General features: G+C 36.7%; 1 protein-coding gene across 1 annotated transcript in view; it reads left to right on the forward strand.

The window, feature by feature from the left end:
- The first annotated feature begins 531 nt into the window (after positions 1–531).
- LOC594798 (alpha-2-macroglobulin) overlaps positions 532–22,892 on the forward strand; it is a 53,336-nt gene continuing 30,975 nt past the window's right edge. The window contains exons 1-16 of the mRNA XM_030974281.1: positions 532–750; positions 2,468–2,666; positions 3,201–3,366; positions 3,830–3,885; positions 4,852–5,041; positions 5,601–5,688; positions 6,366–6,468; positions 7,639–7,771; positions 9,304–9,413; positions 10,287–10,448; positions 11,628–11,855; positions 12,736–12,931; positions 13,716–13,900; positions 14,953–15,105; positions 15,753–15,869; positions 16,271–16,343. Of these exons, the coding sequence (XP_030830141.1) occupies positions 659–750; positions 2,468–2,666; positions 3,201–3,366; positions 3,830–3,885; positions 4,852–5,041; positions 5,601–5,688; positions 6,366–6,468; positions 7,639–7,771; positions 9,304–9,413; positions 10,287–10,448; positions 11,628–11,855; positions 12,736–12,931; positions 13,716–13,900; positions 14,953–15,105; positions 15,753–15,869; positions 16,271–16,343 (2,251 nt within the window). The 5' untranslated portion in view covers positions 532–658. The remainder of the gene's footprint in view (positions 751–2,467; positions 2,667–3,200; positions 3,367–3,829; positions 3,886–4,851; positions 5,042–5,600; positions 5,689–6,365; positions 6,469–7,638; positions 7,772–9,303; positions 9,414–10,286; positions 10,449–11,627; positions 11,856–12,735; positions 12,932–13,715; positions 13,901–14,952; positions 15,106–15,752; positions 15,870–16,270; positions 16,344–22,892) is intronic.

Here is a 22,892-nt window from a genome sequence, read left to right on the forward strand (position 1 = left end):
CTATATAGGGTGGATCAACGGAGGACGAGTGTGCATCGATCGACCCGTAATGAAGCCATCGTTCAAAAATATGATTTGTTTTCCCATTTAAACTTTTGTTTCGAGAATTGGACAACCGCGTTTTTTGCTTGCTAATTAACAATTATTTTTGATTTTGTTTCTTTTCATTTGTCACTTTTGTCAGACTTTTTGACATAACATAATCACCATCATTATTCCCCTCCCTATATATCCACAAATCCTGGAGCCGCCCTGTAAAGGCATAAAACAAGAGCATGATAACATCAGTTTAGTTCTGTCGGTACCAGTCTCCTGCCTTGTACACAAATTCACATCTCTGTAGGGCTATTAATTTGTTCGGAGAAACGGATTATTAGATTTGAGCTTCAGCGTCTGCGAGTTGTAAACACTTATAACAGAGCTCCTTGCCTTTTCCAGGAAGTTTGACCTTATCGACGTCATCATCGAACCAACAAAGTGAAGTAAGTTATCGCGCATGCGCTATGCAGCAGACGACGCGATAAACAGCCATATTCCAAGAACGCATAAACAGGAGCTGGGTACTGAAACAACATGTTGTTGGATCTATAAAAGTCGACTCCGGTTTTGATTTGTCATTTTTCTCATCACCTCGTCGGGATCAACATCAGGATCAACGATGAAGTATTCAAACCTACAAGCGTTCATCGTCGCTGCGTGCTTCATGTCACTATGTGTAATACAGGTTGGAGCTAGAGCTGAAAGAGAAAGGTACGTTTGGACTTGTGACTTTTGTGTAGACTGTGCGAGTGTACCACCGCACGAGTCCCCGACCCCGCAGCGCCTCTGCTCTGCCTGGGATGCATGGGAGGCCCAGGCGGGCGCGGGGCCGGGGCTATGGTGGTGACTTCTTCTTTATAATAGTGGTACAAACTTAACTACAGTACTTGTATTTCTTAACGTCCCATGCATCAGGAACCAAACTAGAGGTAGAATGCAAGGCGTATCTTAGTGTATAAGTTTATGCATGGTTACTTAGTCCTTGTTTGTTGCTTAGTTTTACATTTTTAGTTTTATCATGTTTTTAAGCTTGATTCAGAAGAAGTTGGTTGTGTTACTTATATCCTGAATTTTCTTCTTCGTTTTTTGCTAGAAGCAGGACATCTTTCAAATGAATTTGTTTACCCAATGGCATACATATAAACAACTGGTTGAGCTAATTAAACCACAAAAACTGTTAAACAGAGCAAAATTGTGCAGATAATTTTGATTTCTCTCTATAGTCTATGCTATTTGCAGATGTAGTTGCTGGCTTGCTTAATTTAAAGTGAGCGAGTTGTACTAAAATAAACTCCATATCAATTCTAATTCATATTTGGAAAAGTTGTATCCTAACAGATAGTTGGTCAGAAAATAATAAAACATATAGACCTAATGAAAAAAAGGTTTCATTACATATCTACATATGTACCCTGTAGGTCTAATTTACATCATTTCTTTAACTATCGGGTCACTTATATAACAAAGTAAATGAGGTAAATAAAGAAATAAAATGAAGACCAATGAATATTGTTTGATGAACATGTTGGCTGCTAATGTATTGACCTCACTTAAATTTTATTTTATTAATATCATGGATCGAAAATGTTAAAGTTCTTATAAATACATCTATTGCCCTTGCACATATTGCACCATGCATGGACCTACAAGTATAGGTATATAACGTTAACTGACATTCATACCGCTTTTTCTCTCCAAATGCTCAAGTACTTTCCATTGTATTATTACCGTGATTATATCAGTGTCCCGGCCCCCCCACTCAGTGTTATTTAGGGTACGCATATGCTCGTACCCTCTTTTTGAAAGCACCCCCTATCTGAGGACTGCCAACATTTCCGAACCCCCCTTTCTCGGGCTTTTCGCGGGCTTTTTTTGCTTTGGAGACCCCCCTAAATCAGAAAAAATGCTCAATGTACCCCCCTAAATTCGGAATAATTTCTCAGGAGTCCAAAGAGATGAGAGAAAAAAAGAAAAACACCCCCTTTTTAAAGAAATCTCCGGGTGAAAAGTCAAATACACCCCTTTTCTTACAATTCTCGGGCCGGACTTTGTCGCACGAAAAGTACCCCTTTACCGGACATTTTGGCAACACGCATGCGGTCATTCCGACCTCTGAGTGGGGGGGGCCGGGATCAGTGTCTAGCTTGCATCTGCTTGAGCTTACCTAGGTGGCATCTGTTTATATCCCTGAGTATTAAGGAGTGGCAATGATGTGGATGTCTCAATTGCCAATCAAGGGAAATTAGTGCTGCTGATGTAGAGTGAAATAGTGAATAAATCACAGCACTTCCAGATGTGTATACAATACATGTACATGTCGATGACCTACATACACTACTCTAGATGATATGGCAAAGCTATTTACTGATATTGATATTTTTCTGTTTTTCATTTCTTTATGATAAAACCATCAATTGTAAAAAATCAGGGGGTTAGTTATCACATTTCCTGAGAAGGTCTATCTGAACTCAACCGAGAAAGTATGCTTCACAGCAGCAAATGTCAGCGGAGACATGCAAGTCCGAGCAAGGCTAAAGCTCCCGGGTGTTGCACGTTCTTACAGCACCTGGATGGGTGCGGAGAGTGATGGATGTGTGGACATTTCCACAAATTTTCCTTATGATGGAGTAAGTAGATTTCGATTTCCACCCCTCCACTTTCTTTAGACATTTATTTTGTTTAGGTCTTCATGGCATTATAGACTATATGTCAACATTACTCTGTCAAAAATAAACTTTCTGATTTTCTGGGTTTATTAATAGCATGTCACCCATTTTTTAAAATTTTATATTGAATATATGAATATGAATAAGAAAAATAAATTAGCCACAAAAGTCATGAATCATTAGTTAAAATGATAGATGCAATGCAGGTAAAAAAACTACTCTCTAATCCTCTGGAAATTGAAGTTTCATCTTCAAAATACAAGATTAATAATTACTTTGAGTTTATTGTTTAAAAAAATATGAAAGATTTGTTCATTGAGATATTGCAATATTGATTTATCCAAGTACCAGTAAAGATGTATCCTTAAATTCGTAATATCATATCTAGATACGACATAAAATTATATTGTGAGGAATGACAGTATTGTAAATGTTGCAATTTACACCAAGAAATAAAGCAATGTTATTATATTATTCTTTACATGATATATGAAGTCTCCTGTTCCAAGAACAGGAGAACTCGTTTTGGAGTGGTCTGTGGAACGAACGCCAGGTACTCTGTTGGTGGAAAAGACCTACAGGTATTCGGTCATTGTGGTCCCTTTGAAGCAAGAGACATTTATTCAGTCAGACAAGCCTATCTATCAGCCTGGACAGAAAGGTAAGGGCTCTTGGTTCAGTCCCTTTGTTTATCTAGTGTCCAAGGATAGTACTCACTCTGCACAAGCATTGTTAGACCATGCATGGCCGGGGTAGGAGAAGGGGGGGGGGGGGGGGGTAGACTGAATTTGCTTTGCAGACTAGTCAAAAACAAGTTTGGAGAATACGAGAAGAAAAAAATGACGAGTAATCAACTCTGTCCTTTTTTTTTTTAAAGCCTATGGCATGCATTCTCCGGGTATGTTGACCAAGTAGTTTGCTCCTTTTGGGGGACAAACTTGTTGACACTGACATAATTAAATTTTACACAAGTTATAAAAATTTGCCATTATTTTCTGTATCCAAATAAGGAAAAGGGGGGTAGTATTAAACATTTTTTGATGATATGACATGGAATGACTGTTATGTGTAAGTAATATTTGATTGATGACACTTGGATTTTGAATTTATTCTTACAAATGTAGTTCTGTTCCGAGTGCTGACGGTGCAATACCCTGAATTGCTGCCTAATACGGAAAACGTAAGTTGAGATCACTATTAAAGAAAAAGTTAGTAAAGTTTTTAATGTCAGGTATTATTCACATCTCTGTTATCATTTTGTTTTGTTTATGTTTTGTTGTTGTGTATTGTAAAGTGTGAATGAATCCATGTATGCTCTAAAAAAATTCAGTTTCAATTCATTTATTCATTTCATTTTCATAAAAAAGACAGCAAAAGCAAATACACATGCAAGTATATATACATACAAAGGCAGAGAATGTTCGGTTGATACAATAACTTCAAATGAAATAGGAGAACATTTAGGTAAAGCCCATGGTGGCCTTTTAAGTTCCACTGAATATTATGATTTATATTACTGAGTATATATATATATCTAAATATAAAGACAAAAAATGACAAAAACATGTGTGAAATAATGTAAAATTGGAGGGGGTCGAAAGGGTGTAAATGTGTTCAACAATAGCATTGAATTTTGATGCATAGTCATTCTGACTTTTCCTCATATTGAGCTGTATTGCACAACCAACAGTTGAGTCATCAATACAATATGGACATAATGGTTAAAACAATAAATAAAAACATGGGGGGGGGGGGGGAGGCAAATGTTAAAAATGATACCAAATTCTGTAACAATAGATTCAATCCATCCCGAAAAATAGGAAAATGTGAGATTTTACATCCTTCTCTTTGGTCTTCTTTCTTCCCTGTTCAAATCTAGTGAACACACCCCCCAAAAAACATTAACTATTAATGATATGGCATCTTTGTTGTGGGGAATCAACAGTTATACAGTATATTTTACCATATCAATATGTGATGATAATAATCAGGTAATCCTGAGAGATATTGTTAACCAAACTGTAGCTTCTGAGCTTTCTTGGGGCAGATTTTGAAAATAACTATCATATTCGTTTTTGCATTGACAAGATGTAACCAGGATAATTGATAGTATGGAAATCCTTAATCTTGTTTTGCAAAATGACAGAAAAAAGATGTATGGATCACCTCTCCTGGTGGAACTAGACTGCAACAGTGGAGAGATCAGGTTAGTAGCGATGGCCTCTTGGATCTGACCTTTGAACTCTCGGAAGAACCGGAGCTTGGGAACTGGATGATACATGTGCAGGTGCATGGTGGGAGGACGACCGTCCAAGAGTTCAAAGTTCAGGAGTATGGTAAGAAATACATTTTTACTGTTCACCATTTATGTGTACACCTGCAAACACCTGTTGCCTTGACCTCTAGGTCAGCTCTCGATGTGGGTTTGACCATAGTCAGGGCTGTTTCACACATTGATTGGTTTAATTGGCTCAATAGCTTATGACTGAGAGCCCCCCCCCCCAAAAAAAAAAAAAAAATAATAATAATAATAATATAATAATAATAATTATAATAACAAAATAAAAAAAATTATAAAAAAAAATTAAAAAAAAAAAAAAAATTAAATAACAAAATCAAAATGAGAAGAAAAAAAAACGAAAGTAGGAGATGCTTGAGTCAGAAAAGGAAATATCTTGGCTAGGTTTTTTTAGCAATTGCTACCAAGCTTGGCATGGACCTTTAATATTTTGTTTTTTAGGGTACAATCAAGAATCCATGCTGGTTTATTCGTCAAGATTACGTGAGTTTTCGCGTCTGCTCTTCTGATTTTTTCAGGAATGTAGTGAACGACAAATGATTGATATGTGTGTTTGAGAGGTATTTGTTTTACATCTGTCTATCATTTATTTGTAGTACTGCCCAAGTTTGAAGTTTCGATCAAAACTCCATCTTACTTGTTCCTGGGTGATCCAGGACCATTCACAGTGACAATTTGTGCCAAGTAAGTCCTCATTCTAGCAGATGTTACATCGATTTTCATTTCATTCAATTTTGTAACACTGATGTATGTTTATTTTGTCACACTGTATGAATGGATTGACCCTTTTGTAAGTCCATTAAAGGTACTTTATTAACTGGTCAGTCACGCCTCCAAACGGACCTATCTCAGGGAACTTAAAAATGCTGACTTGATTGGAGGAGCCTGCACTTTTTGACTGCTTTTAAATAGAAATGTGGTGGTTGTATTAACCGTAATAGAGTATATTCATAGAGTAACTGCGCAATGTAATGCATAGAGTACCGTAACTGCGCTATGTAACAAAAGTAAAATCCTTTGTTGTCTTTAAATGCTCTTCTTAAGTACAGATAAATTATACAAAAATAGAAGGATTTTCATTTCTGTAAACAAAGTAATCCCTTTGCTTGTTACTTTTTTATTATTTCCCCTGAAATTCCCCTGTAATCTTTTTTTTGGGTCAAAAATATAACTAAAAAATGTTTGCACTTGTAGACGAAATGACTTCACTTGATATCTACATTGCAACTAATTTATTCAAACTTAGGATCTACGGGACAGTCTGTTATAAACAATTACGGTTTTACATGTAAGTATACAATGGATACTCGGTTACCAAATGTGTGACAAGACCAATAGAAAATTGTTTGTTTTGTCAACAGGTATACATACGGTCAGCCAGTACGGGGGCGCATATCTGCAATAATTGCTTTAGAGAGTACATATCACTCAAGCGCCAGGGAAACCATACACGTTGTTGATGAGGTGAGTTGACATTTAAAACAAAACAAAATCTGCTTCACCTCACTGTTCTTGCCTGTGTCTCGGCACATCGTTATTCACCACCACCCTCAAATAGTCAAGGTAGGTGGCGAGTAGCAATGTAATGACGTATAGGTTAGTACAGCAAAGTGAAACGGATAAGATGTTTACTACAGAACATCATACTCGTAATGACACCTAAGAGCAACATGTTGGTGGCAGGACTCAACGGAAAAGTTTGCTTCCTGAATAAAAGGAAAATGGAATCCAAAGCGTTTCCTTGCCTCATTTTAGGCGTACCAGGTGGCAGTGTTATTATGTTCTGATGTAAAATGACCTTTGCCCTCTGCGGGCAGTGTTGTACTCTGCATAGGCCTCTTTAAGCTGCTGGTCAGGTCACAGGGTCAGGTCACAGAATCAACAAAGAATATGCTATCTTCATCATAAAGTGACTGATCTTTTATGCTTATAGTGGGGTGAAATCAGTTCCCTTTTAGTATGTCATTGTGACACATGGTGTGGGGGGACGAGAGAATGATGAGAATTCTTCAGGAATATAGTTTAAGTTTGTGTACTCTTTGATGCTTTGAATTAGAGCCATCTACGGCCGGTACACATATTTTGGCCTACTTAGTATCAGTTGGTCACAACATGACACACATTCTTTCATTTCATGCTGCCTGTCAAAGTTGTATTTGCCATATTGTGCCATAACAGAATCGTGCTAGCCAAACTATGCACATTTATATAGATAACTCTGCTCTCGATCCCACCGCTGCCACCGATTATGATCATAAATAATTGTTGAGTTTATAATGTTTTTTTTGTTTTTTTGCTGGGGGGGGGGGGGTGCGTACTCTGTATTGATGCTTTGGCATGACCAACAATGGCTTGAAGAAGACAATCAATACTGCTTGCAGAGGGTTTACATCAGTTTACATCACAATCTTATATTCTTAAGTGCAGGATCATGAAATATTAACAGAACATCAATCGGATACTCCACAAGATGTTTCCATCTTCCTATTTTAGCATTCATTATTTCCTAACCTCTGTAATGTACATATATGTTGTGTTTTATGTGAACATGGATAATTTTTACACTATCCATACTCTCTGCTATAATCTGTGTGCATTCAGTAATAAATGTTTTGATCTTTGTATGATAATTAGGAAGCTGATGAGGACACAGGATGCAAGGACATTACTTTTGAAGCCGATTTAACTGCACAAGTTATAAGAGGGCGGCATTTTGACCTTGAGCAGAACTTGCATGTCTTCGCTAACTTTACAGAAAGAGGCACAGGTAAGCAAACTAGCCCAGTAGCCATGTGTCATTTTATAGAAATCATGCATTTGAATAGATGGAAACGGGCCGATAGATCTTGCAATGAATGAAGACTTGCATCATTTGTTTTATATAATAAATCTCTGAGGTCCTTTCTGTATGATGATAACAACAACAGTGATCATCATATTCACTTTAATCGACACCATCTACTTCCTTTCTCATTCCCTAATCCCGAAAAACAGGCTGGCTTCAAATCCTTTCAATTCGTTGCCCCCTGCCAATAGAACAAACTTACTGCATTTCTGAGATTTGAAAGAGCTATTACTTCACCTGACTATACTTCAAAAAACATCTCAAAACATACAGCCTCTACAATTCTTCTTAATTTATCAGTAGACTAAGGGGCAGGACCTTGTATCCTCTGGAACAGGCACTGTATAAATCCAGTTATTAATTATTATCATTTTATGTGTAAAGATGGTAATGCTATTTAGCAGCTTCCCTCCGAGCTGTTTATCAATTACAGTCTATACAAGTACAATATGGATCCGGTTTTGTACAAGGAGTGAAAAACATTTCCTGATTTGAATTGCTCAGGAAGGAAACAGAAGTACATGGAGACCTTTTGTCCTGACTCAACACAGCTAATTTCCTCTGTTTGGAGCCGAAAGGGCCTTTAAATTTAAATACTTTCACACAGAGTTGATGCCTTTCTGGCTCTAAACAGACAATTTGTTCCATAAACACAGCTGTAGCTTGTGAAAAATGTCTACCCTTATTTGGAATCAGACCTTAGCCCCATAGTTTCCTGTATTGTTAAAAGCTACAGTGTGTCATTTTTATGATGATCTATTAAAACAAACAGAGTGAACATTTCTTTTGAAAAGCATTCAGAAAACAAGAAATGCAAAAGAGGTGATATTGTCTCATAGCTAGAGGTTACAACAACACTTTTCCCTGAAACTATTTAAAGTTTTTGTATTGTTAAAAGCTACAGTGTGTCATTTTTATGATGATCTATTAAAACAAACAGAGTGAACATTTCTTTTGAAAAGCATTCAGAAAACAAGAAATGCAAAAGAGGTGATATTGTCTCATAGCTAGAGGTTACAACAACACTTTTCCCTGAAACTATTTAAAGTTTTTCCATGCTAGTTCAAACAGAGCTATTCATGTACAAAGTTCAACCAGATACACTTTTAACCTGAAAAGGTTTAAGTTTTACTTTTAAAATGGAAGCAAATGTGAGCTAAGGTAGTCAAACTTAATATTTCTATAACATATTACTATAGATTTAAAGTATGTTTGGACCTCTCTGTGGAAAAAGTGCAAGAGACCGCAATCTATGCGAATGCTTGACTAGTTGACTAGGATGGTGGCCTCAAAAAAAAATCTGATGGTAAAATTTAAAATGAGAAAGTGTTTATTCATGTACATGGAGAATATTGCCATATTTTATTCTGTATAGTGTAGATTTTTTAGTGTAGGATATTATGTTGTACAGTGTAGATATCATGTTCTGCCTTATTTTATTTTGTAAATTGCAGGTGTGATTATGAATGCCACCAGCAGTGACACCAAAATAGAGCAATATGACGTCAAAGTGGAGATTCGAGGTCCTGATGTTTTCAAACCTTTATTACCATACCATGGAAAGGTAAGCTGGATGCTACCAAAAAATTGTTTTAACTTGCCTAAACAGGCAATTAAACATGAAATCCCTTTTTCATGCCAGCCCAAATTTTACTTGCCCCTTCTATATAATCCAGAGGCTCTTCTATTTTCTATCCAAATTAGGGATCGGTGTTAATTTACAAATGATCAATTGTTTTCTCTAATGAGGAGAATATTTTGCTAGTAAATTCATAGTCAATTTGCCATATGAAGCAAGTGATATTGATTCAAAATTTTGGTCGCCCCAGGATAATGGGCAGGTTGGTTTGTTGTGTTCTAGATATATGAATTAAGCCATGAGAATACTCAGAGACATGATTAAAGGGATCCGGTAACTTTGTCTCAGATTCTGAAACAAAATCCTGGATTTAGCTCATGCTGCAATGATAATTATAAACCTTTAGGTCAGTCAGGAACCCCATGACTTTTACAAGCCGATCGCTTGTCTGATTATCAAGATATTTATGATTGGAAAATTGAAACCAAATTTTGCATTTTCCTAACAGTTTTCATAACACTAAAGTCTATTGGGGAAAACGAGAATGGTAATACCGGTCACTCAAAGATTTTTACTTTTTCGAGGCACTTCTTGATCATTTTGAAGCGCGATTTTTTTAAGGGCTTCAATATCACAGACACTGATAACACGTAGGGCCGTGCATCTCAGATTTTACATTGTTAAACGATGCCTTTAAAGGGACTTGTTAACATTTTTTAGATGTGAGAAAATGGTGCTTAGGTAGTGACTTCGATGCTAGATGTACAATTAAAGACTCCATACGTTATAGTGTTGTCATGACTGAATTTCACATGGAATTATACTTTCAATAAGCCAATTTTTTTCTCCTTATTTCAGATTGTATTGACTCATCCAGATGGCTCACCAGCAGGTGTTCAGGGTGTGAGAGTTTCACGGCCCAACTACCCAGCTCAGCTCCTCGATACCCAACCCGATGGCACGGTCGACTTTGTGTTCGATACACCTCGCACATCTTCAACCACCTCATTCCGAATTACAGTAATTTTTGATTTGATTTGATTTGATTTTTTTTCCACTCAAATATCCACAAATTAAATGACGTATATAAACCATACAGTAATACAATATATAATAGAACAAATGAATTATACAAGTAACGAAATACTGACGAGTATGTCCGTAATCAAATAAGTTTACAGAGTACATTTAAGGTTGAGAATTAGACAAAATATTTTATACCGGTATTGCTTGATTTAACTGAGAGGGGGAAAAAGGGAATCTCAGAAAAGCAAGGCTTGTTGAGCGAGATTCCCAGTATAAATTAAATAATAGACCATCAACAACGTGCATCAAATTTTGCACATGTCTGCTCCCAGAGAGACCAGAGACTCCCCCGCCAAGGCCCATTCAGCGTACACCAGTAATGAACTAGGTTCGATGGCAATCCATGGGGTATTTTAAAGAGAAGGTTGGGTGCTGCATGGTGCTGGTGAAAAATAATTTGTGAGCTGTCCTGTTCTTTTTTTAATGTTAGATATGGAAACGTGCCCTGGAAATGATGGTTTATTGCTGTTTGGTCTACTACCAGCTTGTCTACTAGTACTACCCAATTGGTCTATTGCCATATGCCTAGGGGGGGGGGGGGGGGGGAGGGGGATATATTAGGACATACAGGGTGTGCCGCTCTAATGGGTGACTTTTTCACAAAAATTCCCTAAACATGGGTCCCACTAATAATGGGTAGCGGGGTTTCGAGGCTTGAGCGGCACACCCCGTCCAAACCAAATCTGATTACCCCCCCCCCCCCCCCCGGGCCATATGTTCTACACTCAGCCCATCTACTATCCACCTGGCCTAATATTAATTTAATCATGAATACTAATAATCATGAAATGATTATTAGACCTTATAGATGATAGAGACACGGGAATTAGACAAACTGGGATTTAGACTAAATGAACAATGGACCAAGTGGGTAGTACGCTAATTGGATATTAGACCAAATTTCTATTAGCCTAAATGATTAAGTGACATGTTCTTTATAATGGTTGATAGATGTACCTGTTTCTACTTCTGGATGAAGATATTCTTAACCCAAACAGTTAACCCATTACTCAATGTTTAAAAATCTTTGTTCCGATCAGGCCTTTGTATCACCCTATTTCCTTCATGATTCTGTTATAATAACGTCTCTTTCTTTTTATTACCCCTTATAAGGCTGAACTACTTGAGTCGCTTGTTTCTTCTATGCCCCATGGTGACCCGATCCGAATGATGCCACGGGAGACATCCGAGTCCAAGGAAGTCAATGCTTGGTACTCACCAAGTGGCTCCTTTCTGCAAATCTCTGATATCGAAGGAACAGTATCTATCAGTCAGATTGTTCCTGTCCAACTGGAATTCACCTTGCCCCGGAATGAAACACAGATTGAGTTCTTCTATAGGGTAAAGTAGTCAAAACCTGTACAAACATTTAAAAATAAGTAATTATCAGACATGTACTATCTGTAATCCACTATTATCAAATGGAGCTGCATGTACTGCATGTACATTGAATACGAGGGAAATGGATGAGAGTATGTGGTTTAAATGGGTCATCTTCTGAGTATTTACCTTGACTTATAACTAATGCTGGGCTCAATTAACACACAGGCACCCAAATTCTCAGTCCTGACCCCAACAATTTCAAAAAATGTACACAATGCTCATGCATACAGATTCTATTTTTTTAAATAATCCAGACCCCTTCGAATAATGTTCATTTGGAGCCCTGCTTAATGTACATGGAATGATTGGTGGCTAGATTGTTTCTTCAATGCCTACTGTATATAGTGGAAAGCATGTATTTGCTTGCAGATAAGCTCCAAGGGACCTATGGCTTTAAAAAGACCAATCTGAGGGTCTGGGAGATGGATGCCTCTAATTAAATGGCACAAGCCCATTTACTTTCTTTGTAGAATCAAACTACAACAACTCTACCTGTATATGGCCGGATTTCTGTTTGGACTTAGAGGAAAATTTGTCTGTCATGTTTAGTTTTAAAAATGACATTGTTACTATTATTTGTGACAAGTTCACAAGAACAAATCGGCACCTTCAACTGCACCTTGCAGTAAGGTAAAGGTCATTCCCGCGTGCTTTTTTTTACACGGATCTAGCTTGCTGCCTACGGAGTCGGCAAAAAAAAAAAATTGCCCCCAAAATAGGGGTGCGTCTTATACACAGGTGCGTCTTATACACGGAGATTTAAGGTATACACAAAACATGATGGATCCACTTCCCTAAAATCATTTATGTAATCTCTTTGCTTCTTTCCCTCTCATAGGTAATATCTGGAGGAAGAATCGTAGCTAACGGCAGTTACAGTTGGACCAAGGATGGCCAGACCACAACTCAAGGAGAACTGCCAGCTGTTGTTTATTCTGAGCTCGTCTCTCAAATTGCGGCTTCTACTTCGGCCTCCTCGCGAGCTAGACGACAACTCCGGCGACATTTCTGGCCTCCCCACCGAAATGGTCATGGTAGGTGTAAGGACTGATGATAATTATCTTCTCAATAATGATTATGATAATTGTTTATCTTTAAGCATTTTTATAGCAAACTGATCAGGGCCCTGTTGAAGAAAACTTACCATTGATGGTCACATTGCCATCAATATTAAAGGGATCTGGTATCTTTGTCTCAGATTTTGAAACAAAATCCTGCATTTAGCTCATGCTGCAATGATAATTATAAACCTTTAGGTCAGTCAGGAACCCCATGACTTTAACAAGCTGATCGCCTGTCTGATTATCAAGATATTTATGATTGGAAATCGAAAATAAAAATTTCTGTTTTCCTAACGGTTTTCATAACACTACAGTCTATTGGGGAAATGAGTATGGTAAAACCGGTCACTCAAAGATTTTTACTTTTTTGAGGCAATTTTTGATCATATTGAAGCGCAATTTTTGTTAGGGCTTCAATATTACATCATATCAAAGACACATATCAAAGGCACGTAGGGCCGTGCATCTCAGATTAAACATTGTTAAACGATGCCTTTAACTACCATGGCAACATCACTCAACAGCCAATCATATGCGGATTAGCACTTGAACCTAATGATCGGGGTAATAATTACTACAAATGTATTGCGCTGAGAAACGTAGTATAAAGCGTTGTACAATTGTGACTGTTAATAGCTTTATTTTTCAGCTTTTTTTATGACAGTGCTACATGTGATGTGTATTTTTTGTGTTCCCATATAAAGTGATCATGTTTAGTTTATAAGAGGTTTACCTTTCTTTAATATTTTGTCTTTAGAAACGATTGAGCCTGAGTTGCAAGACTATGCGACCAATGGTACAAGGGCCAGCACTGTCTTTTCCTTTGACGCTGTCACCGAGATGTCGCCAAAAAGCCAAATCCTTGTCTATTACATCCGTAATGATACGGAGGTGGTCAGTGCAAGCACTCATTTCAAAATGGCTTCTGCTTTCAAAAATCAGGTAGAACTATCGTTATGCTTCCTCGAACTTCTTACTACAAAACTCAATCACTCTTATTAATTCCCCACTGTACTACTTGTAGCTACTTCCACCCTCTATATAGCAAACAATGCATAATCGGTGACCATTGGTCCCCCATGATCCTTTTTTTCTTATGTTAATTGAGAGCTTATTTGATAAGATAACCACCTATCAGTGACCATGGAGGGAGGTCTAATCCCTCCAGGCCAAACTAGTGTGGTGGGGCTTTAAAATGCAATCTAAGGCTTTGAATTAGTTGGAAAGGAATGCAGACCAATAATAAGAGAGTTACATGTATGAATGTTTGAAATATGGGATTACTAAGTCTATGCGATCCTCAAATTGCCAATTTGGTCAGTCGGGATTGTGATGTATAGTCACTGAAAACTCTTACATTGTTCTTTTATTTTTCTCCTATTAAAGTGCTTTCTCCCTGAGGGCAATTCTCAAAATATATTATGGATAGCATATTATTTATAGGTCATCTTATAAGAAAGACCCTCCTGATTATACATTTTGACAAAATTGATAATTTAGTCATCTTGTGTGTTAGAACAAATAAGAAAGTTGTCCAGCATTACATCACAGTGACATGATTGAATCAGCCAATTTGAAGTGCCCATTCAAATAGTGATTACAACTTTCATAAATTCATATCTTCCTGTTTGTTCGTTCAATTTCGTTCAAACTTTTACCGGTCTGCTTCTCTGACTTTTCTGCTTTCTTTCAGAGTAGTTGTCTATTAAGGTTGGCTAATATTTCAAACAATGGACATTCTTTATTGCTAAAATCATTTGTTTATCAAAGAAAAGTTGGATACAGAGAATAAAACAAGTAGATGAACAATGGTGTGAACGTTGGAGACATCAACGACAAAATCTGACACAGAAGTGATGAAAACTATAACTCATGACATTCGCAAACTTTTCGTGCATGTTAAAGCTTTGGGTTGTACGGCAGCTTTAATCCTGCTCTGGAATTCAGACCGATCATGTAGTCACAACCACCAACCTGTCTTGTGTTCATTTCAGGTATCGTTGCAGTTCCTTGATGGGAGGGAGATAAGACCGGGCCAAACCGCTTCCATAGCTCTCAACGCACGACCTTCTTCACTGTGTGCTTTGGGTGTGGTGGATAAGAGTGTGCACATCATGGGTGGGAACAATCAGCTTTCTAAAGCAAAGGTAAGCAGCATCATCATTTAGCATCTGTTTTTTCCACGATGTGGGGTTGAACTTTTTATTTCCTTATGGCTTTTTTTCCAAGCTTTCCTGTCTCTACCTGAATGAGGCCTGGGACCCGTTTCACAAAGCCTTTTTTTTTAATGACAAATGACAAAAAACAGTGTCAAATCTGCTGACTTCTTTTAGCGTCTCTTTTTCGATCTTACAAGGTCTCCCATAGGGTTTTGAGCCACCAGCCTGGAAGTTTATTGCTGTTTGAATCCAATGACTGTCCTCTCTCCTAACTGCATAGCCATACCATCTCTAATATTACACTCTTCTTATGATTTAGAATTCTATACATTTTTTGAGAGCAATATTCAGAAAATTGCTTGGAACTTGTGGAAGGGCTACGTAGCTATCAGTGTCTAATGAAATTGCACAAGGCAATGCTACATGACTAAGCGTGAGGGCTTTCTTGACTAGAACTTTTGATTTGATATTAGTATTTACCGGTACTCTTTTTTTATACAAGTGTATGTTATTTCAATTTTTGATATTATTACTTCCACTACTTTACTACTACTACTACGACTTCTATTTCAACTACTTCTAAAACAGCAACTACACTTCTTCTGTGGTAATTGGTATTTGTGTTTTTACTGCAGGTGCTGAATCCCTTGAGTGGCCTGAATGTTGTCGAAGGATCACATGATTTAAGCTGCCCAGATCACTCATCTTCTTCGTTCTCAAGCAGGCATGTGGACAGCGCTGAAGGCTTCAGGGTAAGTTACATCCTTCAATTTTATTTTATTGTATGGAATGTTTTTAAATGGGCCACATGGGCATGTGCCCCTAAAGATTTGTGAAAAATGTTTCAGAAACAGAAATAGGAGAAAAAGACAGGGAAAAAAGGGAGGGTTGAAAGGGGACATAAAAATGAATTTTAAGTAAATGATTAGTAACCTCTCCTACACCCTCTCCCCAATGAATTATTGTATTGATTTGCATTTAATCCACCGAGCAAGACCGGTGCCCCCCTCTTCATATTGGTCCCTGCTATTAAAGCTACTACTGGCTTTATAGCATTATACATGTTAGGTTTATGGTTGCATTGGGATCCCAAATCCCCAAAACAGGCTGGCTTGTGAATCTTTGCTATGACGATTCTTCTACCCACTTTCAGACTGCTGGTGTAGGTGTCCATACTGATCTCAAGTTGGAAACCAGACCCTGCTGGGAAAGGAGAAGCACATGCCGTAAGTGTTTCTCAAGGTTGCTAACAATTTTGTCTGGAAAGTTTGGATAAATAGAAAAGAGTTCCATAACACATCCAAATTTTATTTAGTTAGATCTGTATCTTTCGACTTTTATTTGCGGATTTACTTACCTATCTTACTCACTTATCTTACTCACTTATTCATTTATCTAAGAATGTATATATTATGGTTTTTACCCATTACCTACAGGGAACCGTTTGGTGGCTGTTGTAGTCAAAAACCTATGGGAAGTGAGAAATTTAGTATTCAATTTGCTATAATGGAAATAAATCAGAAATGGAACAAAAAACTAAGGAGATGTCAATATTTACTGGTACTAATCTAATAGGCAGTGTTGAGTGTTTGTATTCATATTTACTTTGATCTTGTTCTGTTACAAAATATGGCGATCAAGCTTTTTCATTAAATGCCCCTATCCTTTGGAATAAATTACCAGCGCATATTCATAATACTCATTCTCTTGACCAGTTTAAGTCCTTACTGAAAATGCACCTGTTTAATTCGTGAATGCTATTATGCAGTTGTGAGTCGGTCAAAGGAGGTGCACACCATCTTATTCTTTGTTTGATATTTTGTTTGATCTCATGTTTGACCTTGTGTTTGATCTCATTTTTAGGTGATACGTACGTAGACGTATCACCTTTTGATTTCGTCAAGATTTTTATTATTTATTTATTTATTTATTTATTTATTATTATTCTTCCTCGAATTTGTTCGCAGGATATCTCAAGACTGAATAAAGCCATTATCATGAAACTTGCCATGATGATAGATCTTAGTCTAACTTAGAACTGCGTGACTTTTCAAAGACTCAAAATTATCGTGACGTCATCCAGGCGCCATTTTGTGAAAATAAACTTATGATCATATCTTCATAACGGAAAGGAATTTTTCATTCATATTTATCAGGAAGAAGATCAATATCCATCCGGTCAATTTCAGATCAATAAACGTGCGCAAATGCGCGCGTGCGCGTTCGTACGCGCGTTTACGCGCGCGAAAAAAATTAAAATGCTCCAAATCATCCCAAATTTTTTTTGCATACGTTTCAGGCCATATGGAGCATTTGACAAAAAATCACGCAAACGCGCATGCGCGCGCGTTTTTTGCGCGTACTAGCATTTTGCAACATAGAATCGCCGAATGTTCTCTATCATCATATTTGGTACATCTTTCCAAGCATTTTGATAACTTGTTCACCTTTTAATAACGCAATGAGCGTCCGTCAAAGTTGACAGCGCGCGCGGACCTGCGTTATCTTTATCCACAATACATGAGCAAAAACATGTCTATACAAAATTCTTTGTAACTCTTCAGAATAGATAGAAACTCCCAATATTTTTTCATATTTAGATAGGTTATAAGTTGGAGATATGATTTCATGTCTCATTTGACCCTCAATTAACTCATAACGTCATCATAATGGCCTCCAAACTCAAAATTTCAATTTGCATATTATGACGTCAGCATAATTTTGGAAAATTGATTGTATCTCTGTAAATATTGATTTATTTTCTTTTAAATTTTGATATGTTCTACCTGAGACAATTTTCTACAAATAAATAATCCACAATTTTCCATTTTGACAAAGGCATCATGGCGTATTTTTGCAATTAAAGAAGGCATGTCAATTTTTCACATTTTACGTGTATTCTCTATGGGACATGACTTTTTCTCAAAACTGGATTCTACACTCCTGTCTTTCGCGAGCAAAATCTCTGTTGTTTTAGCTTCGTTTTCGCTGAACTTCGGATATGTTGTAGCTGAGACAATGAGCTATCACAAGTGCGCCCTTTATATTTCGATTAGATGCCGGGATCATGCTCATATTTCACTTGCAAAGTAGGATTTCAGAATTCCATTTCCCGTTTACGTGTAATCGCTATGGGAAATGTTTTGGTATATCGGTAACGCACTTGACTTCCAATCTCGAGATCCCTGGTTCGAGTCCGGGTGTCTCCAACAATTTTTTTCTTCACTTTTTTTTCCTTTTGACCTTCACTGTACCATCTCCTTTGATTATTAAAACACGTAGAATCGCAAATAATGTCACAAACAACCCTTTTTACTTTATTATTACCCTATTTTCACTTAATCCATTACTTTTTGCGTGTAATCTCTATGGGAGATGACTTTTTCTCAAATCTGGAGTCTACATTCCTGTCTTTTGCGAGCAATATCGCCGTTATTTCTGCTTGGATTTTGTTGACTTTTGAGTAAGTTGTAGCTGAGACTATATGCTATCTAAATCAACCCTCATTTTTTCAATAAGATGTCATGATCGCGCTCATGATCATGATCATTATCATCATGATCATCATTATCATAATGATGATAATCATTTATCAATTACATTTTCATTTCTTTGAATAAGATAAAATCGTCAAAAGGTGTTCTTCATGATGTAAATTAGAGTCAAATGTGTAACTGGTTACTGCACAGGGTCAAAGGTCATATATTGTTTCAATCTATCTTCCCTAGATCCATGATGATCAAGGAGACACAATTTAATCTTGACATATGAATAGATCATAATGGGAGAAGCATATAAATGGGAGAAGCATTTTACAAAATAATATATCGTGTAATGCATTATTCGTTATGTAAACCATTATCATACGTATCACCTAATTCGTCTAAGTGACGAATTAAAGTCTAGTATTTATTTTGTGTCTGTATAGAAGAAATTATTATTATTCTTCCTCAATTTTGTTCGCAGGATATCTCAAGAATGGCAAAAGCCATTGTCATGAAAATTTCAATGATGATAGATCTTAGTCTAACTTAGAACTGCATGAATTTTCAAAGACACAAAATTATCGTGACGTCATCCAGGCGCCATTTTGTGAAAATCAACTTATGATCATATCTTCATAACGGAAACTAATTTTTCATTCATATTTATCATGAATAAGATCAATAACCTTCCGGTCAATTTCAGATCAAAAAACGTGCGCAAATCTGCGCGTACGCGTTTGTGCGCGCGTTTACGTGCGCGCAATTTTTTTAAATGCTCCAAATCATCCCAATTTTGTTTTGCATACGTTTTAAGCCATATGGAGCATTTAACAAAAAATCCCTAAAACGTGCATGCGCGCGCGTTTTTTGCGCGTTCTGGCATTTTGCAACAAAAAATCGCCAAATTTTATCTGTCATCATGTTTGGCACATTTTTCCAAGCATTTTGATACCATATTCATCTGTTTATCACTATTAATAACGGAATGAGCGTCCGTTCAAGATAAATATCCGTGCGCGCGAGCTCATGTATTACATAGTATATATATTGACAAAAACATACCTATAAAAAGTCCATTGGGATGAATAGGGACTGCCAAGTTTTTTTCATATTTTGATAGAGTATGAGTCAGAGATATGATTTCATAGCTCATTTGGCCATTAAATACATCTTGACGTCATCATAATGGCCTTGGAAGTCAAAATACGAAATTGCATATTATGACGTCATTATATTTATGGAAAATTTAGTGTATTTCTCAAATTATTGACTGATTTTCTTCCAAATTACGGTATCTAGTAGCTTAGGCAATTGCCTACAAGATCAATACACACTGCTTTTCATTTTATGGACGTTATCATAGTATAAAATTCAATTAAAGGCCACATGTCAGAATTTTCTCAATTTGCTTGTTATGTCTATAGAAGGTGAAATTCGTTCAAATCTTGAATCTACATGACATTGATCTTTGAGCACTATCTAGCTTATTTGTGCTCTATGTTCTCCCACATTGTAAAACGATGTAGCTAAGAAAATTATCTACAAGAATGACGTACATTATTTATCATTTTGATGACATCATCATAGTGCAAATTTCAATTAAAAGCGACATGTCAGAATTGTCTTAGTTTGCGTGTTAGGCGACTTTTTCTGAAATCCTGATTCTACAAATCTGTATCGAATACCTGAAGGGGGCGCTATACCACTCTTAATCATGGTATTTATCGTATTTATGATCATTATCATTAGATCATCATCGGCACACTTTCATGATAACAAAATAGCACGTATCACCTAATTCGTCAAAGTGACGAATTAAAGTCTAGTTAGGTGATACGTACGTAGACGTATCACCTTTTGATTTCGTCAAGATTTTTATTATTTATTTATTTATTTATTTATTTATTATTATTCTTCCTCGAATTTGTTCGCAGGATATCTCAAGACTGAATAAAGCCATTATCATGAAACTTGCCATGATGATAGATCTTAGTCTAACTTAGAACTGCGTGACTTTTCAAAGACTCAAAATTATCGTGACGTCATCCAGGCGCCATTTTGTGAAAATAAACTTATGATCATATCTTCATAACGGAAAGGAATTTTTCATTCATATTTATCAGGAAGAAGATCAATATCCATCCGGTCAATTTCAGATCAATAAACGTGCGCAAATGCGCGCGTGCGCGTTCGTACGCGCGTTTACGCGCGCGAAAAAAATTAAAATGCTCCAAATCATCCCAAATTTTTTTTGCATACGTTTCAGGCCATATGGAGCATTTGACAAAAAATCACGCAAACGCGCATGCGCGCGCGTTTTTTGCGCGTACTAGCATTTTGCAACATAGAATCGCCGAATGTTCTCTATCATCATATTTGGTACATCTTTCCAAGCATTTTGATAACTTGTTCACCTTTTAATAACGCAATGAGCGTCCGTCAAAGTTGACAGCGCGCGCGGACCTGCGTTATCTTTATCCACAATACATGAGCAAAAACATGTCTATACAAAATTCTTTGTAACTCTTCAGAATAGATAGAAACTCCCAATATTTTTTCATATTTAGATAGGTTATAAGATGGAGATATGATTTCATGTCTCATTTGACCCTCAATTAACTCATAACGTCATCATAATGGCCTCCAAACTCAAAATTTCAATTTGCATATTATGACGTCAGCATAATTTTGGAAAATTGATTGTATCTCTGTAAATATTGATTGATTTTCTTTTAAATTTTGATATGTTCTACCTGAGACAATTTTCTACAAATAAATAATCCACAATTTTCCATTTTGACAAAGGCATCATGGCGTATTTTTGCAATTAAAGAAGGCATGTCAATTTTTCACATTTTACGTGTATTCTCTATGGGACATGACTTTTTCTCAAAACTGGATTCTACACTCCTGTCTTTCGCGAGCAAAATCTCTGTTGTTTTAGCTTCGTTTTCGCTGAACTTCGGATATGTTGTAGCTGAGACAATGAGCTATCACAAGTGCGCCCTTTAATTTTCGATTAGATGCCGGGATCATGCTCATATTTCACTTGCAAAGTAGGATTTCAGAATTCCATTTCCCGTTTACGTGTAATCGCTATGGGAAATGTTTTGGTATATCGGTAACGCACTTGACTTCCAATCTCGAGATCCCTGGTTCGAGTCCGGGTGTCTCCAACAATTTTTTTCTTCACTTTTTTTTCCTTTTGACCTTCACTGTACCATCTCCTTTGATTATTAAAACACGTAGAATCGCAAATAATGTCACAAACAACCCTTTTTACTTTATTATTACCCTATTTTCACTTAATCCATTACTTTTTGCGTGTAATCTCTATGGGAGATGACTTTTTCTCAAATCTGGAGTCTACATTCCTGTCTTTTGCGAGCAATATCGCCGTTATTTCTGCTTGGATTTTGTTGACTTTTGAGTAAGTTGTAGCTGAGACTATATGCTATCTAAATCAACCCTCATTTTTTCAATAAGATGTCATGATCGCGCTCATGATCATGATCATTATCATCATGATCATCATTATCATAATGATGATAATCATTTATCAATTACATTTTCATTTCTTTGAATAAGATAAAATCGTCAAAAGGTGTTCTTCATGATGTAAATTAGAGTCAAATGTGTAACTGGTTACTGCACAGGGTCAAAGGTCATATATTGTTTCAATCTATCTTCCCTAGATCCATGATGATCAAGGAGACACAATTTAATCTTGACATATGAATAGATCATAATGGGAGAAGCATATAAATGGAAGAAGCATTTTACAAAATAATATATCGTGTAATGCATTATTCGTTATGTAAACCATTATCATACGTATCACCTAATTCGTCTAAGTGACGAATTAAAGTCTAGTATTTATTTTGTGTCTGTATAGAAGAAATTATTATTATTCTTCCTCAATTTTGTTCGCAGGATATCTCAAGAATGGCTGAAGCCATTGTCATGAAACTTTCTTTGAAGATCGATCTTAGTCCAACTTAGAACTGCGTGACTTTTCAGTGACGCCAGGGCATTGTGACGTCATCATGACGTCATTATATAAAATGTCATTAATGGTCGTATCTCAGCCATGCAATATCGATTTCAATTCAAATTTGGTATCAATCATGCTCAGGTCATGGGTCAGAAATTTAGCTCACGCAAATTTGTCTGCCCCCTCTAACGTGCGCGTACACGTGCGTCAAAAAGAAATTTAAGAAAAAAATGCTCAAAACTCCAAACCAAGTAATTTTGCATACGTTTCAGCCGATTTTGAGCGTTTCAAAAATG

Source organism: Strongylocentrotus purpuratus, unplaced genomic scaffold, assembly GCF_000002235.5.
Source record: "Strongylocentrotus purpuratus isolate Spur 01 unplaced genomic scaffold, Spur_5.0 spur5_scaffold_7, whole genome shotgun sequence".
In the NCBI taxonomy this organism is placed as follows: Eukaryota; Metazoa; Echinodermata; class Echinoidea; order Camarodonta; family Strongylocentrotidae; genus Strongylocentrotus; species Strongylocentrotus purpuratus.